At 38.7% G+C, this 11,581-nt stretch overlaps 1 protein-coding gene and 1 pseudogene across 1 annotated transcript in view; both read right to left on the bottom strand.

Annotated features, from left to right (window-relative positions):
* Window positions 1-3,246, bottom strand: part of LOC121043761 (olfactory receptor 5A2-like) — a 28,527-nt gene extending 25,281 nt beyond the window's left edge. The window contains exon 1 of the mRNA XM_040495758.1: window positions 2,547-3,246. Coding sequence (XP_040351692.1) covers window positions 2,547-3,246 — 700 coding nt within the window. The remainder of the gene's footprint in view (window positions 1-2,546) is intronic.
* Window positions 3,247-9,562: 6,316 nt separating this feature from the next.
* Window positions 9,563-11,380, bottom strand: LOC121043378 (voltage-dependent anion-selective channel protein 1-like; annotated as a pseudogene).
* Window positions 11,381-11,581: the final 201 nt, after the last annotated feature.

The following is an 11,581-nucleotide window of genomic DNA, read 5'->3' as shown; positions in this document are numbered from 1 at the left end:
ATATATAATTATATATTATAAATATATAATAGATAAATATAATATATATAATTATATATTATAAATATATAATTATATATAATTATAATTACAATTAATTTTTATAATTAATTATTATAATTAATATTATAATTATTATATAATATATAATTAATTACATTAATTATAATTATAAATAATATTATGATTAATATTAATTATTAATTAATTATTTTTGTTTCATTCAAGTCTCATGACCAAACCCCATCTTATGCACTGTATTTAACAATTATTAATAATTAATAATTATTAATTATTCTGTTTGGTAGTTGGGAAAACTGCAAAAGTACATTATGTCTTATCAATGCAAGGAGAAAATTTCAATTGGCAGCAAACGTGTGTAGCTAAACAAGAGTTATTTTTCTAAAGATCTTACATTCAGAATCTGTGTTCATCAAAAAAATTTATGTATGATAATTAGACCAGTGACAGCTCCATGTAAATCCAAAGCGTGAGGCATATTTTCCTTTATATGTTTGTTTGTTTGTTTTGTTCCAATAACTTTTGGCATTAGGAGAATTTGAGCTTAGCTACCAAAGGTAAATTGAAAGGTAAGAGCTCAGTGAAGTGGGGTACAGATAAGGAAAGGAGGAGGGAAAAATGGCTATAAGGAAAGGCGAGGTGTCCAGGTAACTGATAGAGTTGGCTTAATAGTAGCATTTCCATGTATAGCCACTTCTATGAACTTGAATTCTTTCTATTTTTCTAATGACTGCTTCCTGTATGCAAAGTAAGTGGCAGAGATGGGAGGCACAGGCATGCCTTTTTACTGAGACTATTATGTCTCAATTTGAGTACCTATCCCCAAAGTACCTAATTTGCTTCTTTTTAGCACATTAACCTGAATTTCTCTTGATTTATACAAAATTGACTAGTAATATGAGCTAACATTTATTAAGTATTACCATAAAACCAGGCACTAAGCTAAGCTCTTTTCATGCATGTGCTTCACTTAATTGTTGAATCAATTGCATGAGGTAGATACCATTGTTATCCTCATTTTACGGATAAGAAAAATGGAGCTTGTAAATAACTTGCATAAGGCCACCTACCTACAAAGTGGCAAACATGAGATAAATAATTGCAGGTCTACTGATTTAAGAATGCCTAACAAATACTCTTAACCACTTTCACTCTGGTATCTGCAGACCCACTTTCCAGTGCATTAAAGCCATCACAAATATCACATTTTCTACCAAACTAAGGAAATGTCGTCTATTTCTTTGGCTCAAATGGTGATAAATAAATATTATTATAGAATAATAATAATAATAATCACCCCTTGAGTATTTGCTGCCCACCAGTACTATTCTAGTGCTTGTATATACTGAGTCATGTAATTCTTCACAATAAACCTATGATATATTTACTATTATTATTCCTATTTTACACACAGAAGGAACTAAGGTACACAGAGCCCAAGTACACACAGGTAGGTACTTTACTTATTTATGGCCAACCAAGAGCAGCCACAGCTGAATAAATGTATGCCAGTTGTTTATTGCTGGTTCAAGGACACATAACAAGTTCTGAGACAACATGGAGGAGAAAAATCACTCTCTTCAATTCCTTGGCTAAATTCCCTTCTAGAACTTATCACAAAATTGGTGAAAACATAGAACTTTTCATGCCAAATGAAGGTATGCTCCTCTTCTGTAGGTTCCTAAGAAATGTTCAGTCATTAAGGCCATGATTAGAGATCTCTTTCCTGCCTTAACACATCTAAAGGGTCAGTACTATACCACCATCAGTCACAGGGGATCACAATAGCTGTGATTCTCAAAGAAGAGAGGGTGTCTGCCTTGTGGTGCTCATGTGCCATAAAGGAAGCATGTTAGAACCTCATAAGAGAGAAAGGCAACTGTTTTTAGAAATAGTATCTCCTTCCTCAGGTTACTATGCTATATATTCCTATCTTACTTTAAGAATCACCATCCTGAATGCAGGACTAACATTTTGTTCAGTACTTTCCTGCTATAGACACAATGTCTTTGTCTTTGTCATGGTGAAGTTTTCTGCTAAACTGAGCATTTATAATATTGGTTTATGTAATGCTATTCATTCTAGGAACCAGTAATGCCCAAACTGTTTTCCAATAACCAATAGGTAAACTAGTTGGGGGAATATTGGAAAGGGGAAAAAAATCTGGTCAACACAAATCATTGTGTAAATCAACTAGTCCAAAACCACATGAAAATCCGCATAGTTAATTCAGCTCATGGCTTCTTTGAAAACATTAGCTCAGGGTGAGAAAAACAAAGGCCCATGAGAATGCACGTGATCCTTTTGCACAGCTTTCCTCATGGCATTTTTAATCTCCTTATTCCTAAGACTATAGATGATAGGATTCACCATAGGGATCACCAGAGCGTAGAATATGGACACCACCTTGTCCCGGTTTAGGGAGTAGCTAGAACGAGGTCGCATGTACATGAAGAGACCAGAACCATAGAAGAGAGTCACAGCAGTCAGGTGAGAGGCACACGTGCTGAAGGTTTTGGTCCTACCTTTAGCTGAGCTGATCTTCAGGACAGCAGCAACAATGTAACCATAAGAAATGAGGATCACAAGGACAGAAACCATTCCAACAACAACACCCACAATGAAGTTCACCACCTGGCTGGCAAAGGTATCAGAGCAGGACAGAACCAGAACTGGAGGAAGGTCACAGAAGAAGTGGTCGATCCTGTTGGGCCCACAGAAATCATGCTGATAGACAGAGTATGTTTCAATCAAAGAACTGAGGAATCCACCCACGTAGGCCCCAGCCACCATCTTGAAACAAAGTGTATGGGATATGAGGACTGTGTAGAGCAATGGGTTGCAGATTGCAGCATAGCGGTCATATGCCATGGCTGCCAAAAGAAAGCATTCAGTCAGCCCCATTCCACAGAACACAAAGTACTGCGTGGCACAGCCAACAAAAGAAATGGTTTTCTGCCCTGTGATGATGTCAGAGAGCATCTTCGGAGTTGTGGAGGACACATAGCAGATATCTAGGAAGGATAGGTTACTGAGGAAGAAGTACATGGGCGTGTGCAAGTGGGAGTCCATCCTGATGAGGGCAATGAGGCTCAGGTTCCAGGCTAGGGTCAGGAGGTAAATCCCCAGAAATAACACAAAAAGGAAAATCTTCATTTGAGGATGGTCTGAAAATCCCAGGAGGATGAATTTTGTCACAATCGTGTTATTCCTTCCTACAACCATAGACCTGCTTCCTGAATAAAGGAAAGAAACAATCCTGTGATCAGTAAGATTGTGTTTGTTATTATGTAAGTGGATATTTCTTGGAAGATCCTATAAACCATTAACACCAACTTAACATCACAGCCACCTGCTAAGCAACCTTCTTGGAGGAAGTCTGCCCATGATAATCTCTTGGCACTATTTAAAATCTGTATGCTATATATATTGCTAATTAGAAGAGAATCCATCTAATGGAGACTAAACATTTTTATCACTGTAATCAGAGTTGTCATCACAGATTAAATCTATCACTATCCTACATTATCAGCTTTTCTAATCCCAAGAAAATGTATTGATAAAAAATTAGGAGTTTACCTTCTAAATTATCCCAGATCTTAATTCAGTATCAAAACACTTTCATAGTTAGTTGGGCTTGACTCTTGTATCCTTAGGATCTCCTGGGCCATCCCTGACTCCCTGAGGACTGTGGAAAAGTGACTTCACCACTCCCGATCCGCATTTTCTCAACTGAAAAATGGGAGGGTTGAGTCAGATGAGTCTCAAGGTTCCTTTGGACTTCAGTTTCTTATGGCCTTTTAGACTTTCTGACTAGAAAATATAAACTCAGATGAATAATAAAGTTAGGAATTTCTTATATTTTGTATATCTTTAATGTAAGAATCTGGAAAAGCAGCTAAGCACTACAGGCTATTATATTTGACATACTCCATTTTGAGGCAGCAAATCTAACCCACAATAAAAAATAATCCATTCTTCTAAGTAATAAAACCAAGAGAAAAAGTATACATACACATGCTTAGAACTAGAAATTTTTTTCTAATTACCTAATAAGTTTTTATACAGGTCACTGCATAAAATGATCAAAATTTGGATGAACACAATCAACACCATTATGGGATAGAAGGGCCATGAACAATGCCTCCATGGAACATCAAAGCTAACTGAAATTGGATGAGCCATTGTGGTCAAGAACAAGCAGAAACCAGTATTTTCTGAGCAAGAAAAACTGGAGAGAGTTCATTAGATATTCAAGGACAATATTTAAGGATAAGCATGGAACAGCTTTGATGTCATCAGGCCAGACCAGATTATCATATTTAAGGCATGAGGGATGCCCGTATGCATTTTGCGTTAAGAAAGACAAACCGGCACTGATCTAAGATCAAAATGAGGAAATATAAATGGGTGCAAAATGAGGAAATATAAATGGGTGTAAAAAAGGCAGAAGTACCCTGGGGAAGACTCAAGGCTAAAATTAAAGTTACTGATATTTTATCATTTTATGAAATTTGACCGCTCATGCATGTTTGCAGCCAATTGCAACTATCTGATGGTGTTTCTTTATCATTCATCATATTAAAAATTGTTCTACATGAAGAGGTTGTCAACATCACTAATCATCAGGGGAATGCACATCACATCAAACCACAATGAGTTATCACCTCACATCTGTCAGGATGTCTGTTATTAAAAAGATGAAAGATAAGTGTTGGTGAGGATACAGAGAAAAGTCTTGTGCACTGTTGGTGGGAATGTGAATTGATGTAGTCATAATGACAAACACTATGGAGGTTCCTCAAAATTTTAAAAAGGAAACTACCGTATGATTCAAAAATCCTTCTTCTGGATATACATCCAAAGAAAACGAAGCCAGTATCTTGAAGAGATAGTTCACTTACGTGTTTATTGCAGCATTATTCACAATAGTCAACATATGGAAAGAACCTAAATGTCCATTAATAGGTAAATAGGTAAAGAAACTTGAGGTAGATGATTATGATGGTGGTAGTGGTGGTAGTGACGATGATGATGATGATGATGATGATGATGGTAGATAAATATATAGGTGAGAGAGAGAGTGGAATATTATTCAGCCATAAGAAAGTTGGAAATCTTGTCATTTGCAGCAACATAGGTGAAACTGGAGGACTTTTTGCTAAGTGAAAAAAGCCAGACACATAAAGATAAATTCTGCATATCATTTGTGGAATCTAAAAAGTCAAACTCATAAAAGTAGAGGGCAGAATAATGGTTGCAGGCTGGGGTGGTTGAGGGGGGAATGAGAAAATATTGGTCAAAGGGTGCAAAGTTTCAGTTATTCAGGATAAGTTCTAGAGATTTAATGAACAGCTTGGTGACAATAGTTGACATTATTATATATCTGAAGTTTTCTAAGAAGATAGATCTTAAATCTCAAAACACACACACACATACACACACACAAAGGGTGACTATGTAGAGGTGACAGATAAGTTATTTAGCGTGATTGTGGTGATCTTTTCACAATGTATATATATGTGTGTGTGTGTGTGTGTGTGTGTGTGTGTGTGTGTGTATATATATATATATATATATATATATATATAAACAGATGTGCCAATTAAGTTAAAATAAATACATACTACTAGCTTTGTGTTTTCTAAAATTTAAAATCTCCCACAATCAGTAACTGATTGAGGAGCCAAAACCAAGAAGAGCCAAGACTGTTCTTCACCATGACATTAATCTGTGAACCTCCCAAAGAGAAAATAACATGAGTTTTGTGTTTCTCATCTTATTATTTTAGAGAGAGAGAGAGAGAGCTCAAGCAGAGGAGAGGGGCAGAGGGAGAGAGAGAAAGAATCTTAAACAGGCTCCATGCTCAGCACAGAGTCTGACACGGGGCTTGATCCCACAACCTTAAGAGCATGACCTGAGCCGAAATCAAGAGTCAGATGCTCAACTGACTGAGTCACCCAGGTGTCCCTGTGTTTCTTATCTTAATGAAATCTTCCCTGAAAGAATGTAAGCTACTTAAAGGCAGGTCAGGAGTTCTGTTTATTGATCTGCTTTTTTTTTAATATGAAATTTATTGTCAGATTTGTTTCCATACAACATCCAGTGCTCATCCCAACAGGTGCCCTCCTCTGTTTATCAATCTCTTTATTGATTTATCCTATCATAGATCTAGAACAGTGTTTGGGACATTAGCACGGTAAATATTTGTTGAATGAATGAATTTTCTTCACTGCTTATCTATAGAGCTTTCACAGAATGTTTAGCTTATAATTAGTGTTCAATTATAATAATATAATATGCAATATGTAATCTAATCACAAACATTATTAAAGGCTTATTGAGTACCAGGCACTGTTCAAAGGACTTGATTTATATTAGCTCATTTAATCCTACCTGGAAGTGTGGACTTACTCTGCCCCTTTTACAGATAAAATGTGGAATAGGCTGTAAAATATAATTGTCATTTTTTGGATGAATGAGGTTGGGAAGGAAGGAGCTTAACTTACTGAATTACTTCAAGCAGAAGTGTCCTGAGATCTCTTCCTACAGAAGAAGAATTGTCGGTTGCTTGCTCCACTAACATTTTTTCTAACCTTCACTTCATCTGCATTTCCCACTGCTCTATGCCTGGTTTCTGGTTCAGTCAATTTTTTGTGGTTTGGCCTCATGCAAATAGTAATATCTGCTTCTGGAATCCCTGCTCCTTTATTACCAAGTCTTCAAAATGGCCTTAGGGAGTTCATTATTTTAATGGGCAGGGATAGCCACACTTTTCCTCCACATGGCTGCCCTGTCATTCACTCCTGGGTCCAAAGTAAAAGCCCAGCAATCATTAGAAGCAAACATTTCTGAGCACTAATTGTTCTCTGGGTGATGGGGACAGGGAAAACCACCCATTGCCAGAGTCTTATTTGCAGCCTCCTATCTTATTCTTCTCTGAGCTTTCCCTGATCTGGGTCCAGGAAGACATCCTTTTGCATTGGTGGGCAACGTTCCACTTTGAGACCCTTCATTGGAAGTAAACCACACACAGGAGAGTTGGGCTCAAATTCTGGCTCTGCCATTTTATCTGTATAAACATGTACACATTTTTTAAATCTCTGAAATATCCATTTCCTTCCTTGTAACACTGGTGTAATAATCATTATACCAATCACAAAGGGTTGTTTGGTAATGAAATGAGATGCAAACAGGTAGGTCTTAGCACAGTGCCTGATGAATAGAAATCACTCCAGGAATATTGAGTAACGACATCATTGACTCTGTCTCCAGGGTCGTGGCCAAGAGCTCTTTCCTACTTACTTGACTTTTTTGTGTGATGAAAACAGTTTCTTTACCCTCTAATATTTTGGGTGCTACTCCCAGCACTGCCATGACCTAGATATGTGGCTGTGGGCAGGTCAGTTAACCCCTCCCCCCACCTCTCAGGGCCTGAGTAAATTCGGCTCATTTTCCAAGGACCCCTCAAACTCTGAAAATCTAAAATTTTGAGACACTCATTTCCTGGTTTTTGAAACTTTTGTACAGAAATAAAGTTTATAAGAAGGAGTTAATCTGTTCCATGGAGATCAAGTCAGCAAACCTTAGGCTGAGAATAAAAATTAATTAAGTGACAAAAATATCTTTTATGTGAAAGAATATAATTACTGAGATTCTTGACACAAGATAATAGGCTGAATTTAGGGTAACAAATTTAGCAACTGAGATCACTGAAAGAAAAAAGTAAGCGACTCCAAAAATAGACTGTGAAGGAAAGAAGGTAAGGAAGTTCTTTATTTAAATTTTTTTTTTCAACGTTTATTTATTTTTGGGACAGAGAGAGACAGAGCATGAACGGGGGAGGGGCAGAGAGAGAGGGAGACACAGAATCGGAAACAGGCTCCAGGCTCTGAGCCATCAGCCCAGAGCCCGACGCGGGGCTCGAACTCAGGGACCGCAAGATCGTGACCTGGCTGAAGTCGGACGCCCAACCAACTGCGCCACCCAGGCGCCCCAGGAAGTTCTTTATTTAAAGATTTTTAAGTTTATTTATTTTAAGAGAGAGAGAGAGAGAGAGAGAGAGAGAGAGAGAGAGAGAGAAAACGAGCAAGGGGCGGGGGGCAGAGAGACGGGGAGAGAGAGAATCCCAAGCAGGTTCTGCACTGTCAGCTCAGAGCTAGATGCAGGACTCAAACTCATGAACCATGAGAGCATGACCTGAGCCAAAACCAAGAGTCAGACACTCAACTGACAGAGCCACCCAGGTGCCCCAAGGAAGTCCTTTATTAAGAGAAGCATTTTAGGCTAGGATTGGGGATATACTGGCCCAAGAGAGCCTGAGGCTAAGAGAGTCAAGCTCAACTATGCAAGTGTTTTGGTACTGAATTAAGATCCCGGATAATTTAGAGGATAAATCCCTAATTATGATCAATACATTTTCTTGGGATTAGAAGTTAATAATAGAAGATAGTTATAGATGTCATCTGTCATGATAACTCTGATTATAGTGACAATGATTATTGGCAAAGTAAGACTGAGAAACTCAAGAATAAGAGCAAATTCTAAATTAGCAATGTCTGCATTTCATAGGAAAATGTAGAGTGGGGAAATTCGACATATTTGCCAACCTATTCTATAAGAAATTTAAGAACAAAGAAGAAATTTGTTTTATTAAATTCACTTGGCTATAACCATAAACTCTCATTACCCTTACTTTAAAATATTGGACTTCATGTATGATTAAATTTAAGAATGTAAAGCAGAAGGTTAAGTGAACATCAAAAAGTATGAAAGCAAATAGCACATACAAGAAAATAAACTTCATTTAGAATTACAAATTTTAGGAGGCAATTCTTTGAGAGTCAACTCAAAATTTATCTCACTAGGATTCTACACATCTTAGATTTTGTTTACTGACAGCTTCTCCTAAAATATGATTTGCTTTAATGTTTATTTAACATTTTAGCACAGCTACTTTAATGAGGTTATTCTAATTGTTTCAAAGGAAGCCCAGAGAAAAATCTGGAGGTATTTTTGACAGTAAAACACAATCTCAGTTCTCAAATTGGAGTTTGAAAAGTTATCTCAGTTTGTATTTCCACTACTGGTGAGGAGTAAAACTGTCAACCTTTTATAGATCCAAAATCTTTTCACAAGATATTCCAAACAAAGGTAAGGTACAAGATGAGAGTAAATTTAGAGGTTTTAGAGGTCTTAAATGTATATATAAGAGGAAAGTGCTAAACCGTAAGTTACATAACCAGAGTTCCAATTCCTATTCTGATGTGGGAGATTAGGTTCTTAACCTCTCTGGACCTCAGTTTTTTGCTCTAAAACAAAATACTAAAGTGGAAGACCTCTAAGAACCCAAACAGTATGATTACAACTGACATAACAACTACATCAACTATATTAACACGGTTTCAACTATATTAATAAATCATCTGCACAGAGGACTACTAGTTTAGGCCCTCCTGTGGAATGTTGCTGCCACCTAGTGGAAGTATGTCTAAACTGTATGATCAGGTTTTTTGGTGGGGTTTTTTGGTGGGTTTGTTTGTTTTTTTTTTTTTTTGAGGTTTCAATATTTTATTCAAGTTTTACTTTAAGTGATGTTAATTACAGCATTTGAAGGGGAGGATCTAATTCCATACAAAATGGAAGACTCTAAAATGTACCCATTAAACTGCTAAAAAATAAACTGAGTGGCGAGAATATAACAGAAGTCCAATTTAAATTCCGAATGTTGTCACCATGTGATTACAGTCACAGAGACTCTTCCCAGCTTGCAGCTGGGACTCTTAGAAGCTATTTCATACTCTGGTGCAAGGGCAAAAAAAACACAACATGAGAGGGAATTAAGTCCTGAATTATTGGCTTCATCACATCCACCTTCTCCACCCTAAATGGCACAAAAGAAACAGCTACCACGCCCTGCAGACTACTTCTGGTGTAAAAGAGGTGATGGACTGGGGTGGAAACAGGTCATGAAAATCTGTCTAAAAAAGTCTCTTTCAGATGATTTTGTACACACCACCAGTGAGTCTCTCCTTCATTAGGGTAGGAAACCAAAGTTAATTCTCAGGAAGTCATAATTTCATCCATTTACTCAATACCAGTTTACAAAGTGCCTACGAAGTCTCAGCTTCCACTTGCAGCCATTTCTAGATAAAAAAGAAACCTGACAATTCTAGAGGGCCGCCAAGGTCCCCCGAAGTCTACAGCTGAAAGGACTCTTCTTGGAATTGGGTTTCTTCTGTACCTCTGAAAGGGTAACACCTTAAAGCTGAATCATCTTTAACCTGGAGGTCTAACGTGATATTTAGCAATACTCTCATCCCAGACATACTGACATTAAAAGGTACACTAAATTCTGAAGGTAGCTATGTTCAAAATAGTTTAAAATTAAACGATTGTACAGTATTTGTTTATGCCTGAAATTCCAGTCCTAGACCAAGCTTGTGGCCACCAGCATTGACATTCTTGCCATCCAGCAAAGCTGAGAGTGTCAGTTTGATACCTGGCTTTAGGGTCTGAGTGTATCCTAAACCTATCAGGCTGGAGTTCACTTTAGCCGAGAAGCAGGCGTCAGGATCGATCTGATACTTGGCCGCTATTCCAAAGCGAGTGTTACTATTTCCTGCTGTCCAGGCCAGATTAACGGCGGTCTCTAACTTCTTGTTCACCTTCTGATAAATGGAGCCACCAAACTCTGTCCCATCGTTTACGTTCGTGTGGAGCTGGAATTCGTCAGTCTTGTAGCCGACTGCAAAGTTGCTCTGGGTCACTCGAGACTTTGCAGTCTCAAAATTCATCTGGTAGCCTGCCAGCCAGCCCTCATAGCCCAGCCAGCACCAGAGCGCCGCGGATCGAAGGGCCGGCGATGTCGAAATCCACGTCACGGCCCAGGTTGATGTGCTCCCGCTTATACCCTGTCTTGATTTTAGCATCCCCCCCCCCCCCCGCCCCGTGTTTGGTGAGAAGGATGAATCAAAGGTCAGCTTCAGTCCACGTGCAAGCTGATCCTCCACAGTAATCTCTGTGCCTAGTGTGTCGTCAGTGTTCATTTCTCCGTAAACGTCAGACCATATTCAGTCCATCTGTACTTGCTTTCCAGACTGCCCATCACTTTGGTGGTCTCAGTGTTGGCGGAACCTGAGCTCGTAAATTCCAGTCCATTCTCAGATTTTGTCTTCAAATCGAGTTTGATTAAGCCAAATCCATAACCCTTGGTGAAGACATCCCTGGCACATTTGCCAAGATCAGCATATGTGGGAGGCACAGCCATCTTCTGCTGGGGGGCGGTGGCAGCGGGCTCAGCGGCCGCTACCGCGGGGGCTGCAGCGCGAGGAACGGAGAGCAGCGGCGGGGCCGAGCCCTGGACCTTTTTTATGTTAAGTTTTGAGAGGAGAGAGAGACACAGCGCGAGCTGAAGGAGGGGCAAAGAGAGAGGGAGTCTCCAGGATCTGAGCTGTCAGCATGGAGCCCAAGGTGGGGCTCAGACTCACAAACCCCAAGATCATGACCTGAGCCGAAGTTGACTCTTAACCAACTGAGTCACCCAGGTGCCCCATGTAGG

The sequence above is a fragment of the Herpailurus yagouaroundi genome, unplaced genomic scaffold (genome assembly GCF_014898765.1).
Source record: "Herpailurus yagouaroundi ecotype Mexico unplaced genomic scaffold, PumYag 187, whole genome shotgun sequence".
In the NCBI taxonomy this organism is placed as follows: domain Eukaryota; kingdom Metazoa; phylum Chordata; class Mammalia; order Carnivora; family Felidae; genus Herpailurus; species Herpailurus yagouaroundi.
The sequence above is the reverse complement of the archived record's forward strand: the minus strand, read 5'-3'. Positions and strand labels throughout refer to the sequence as shown.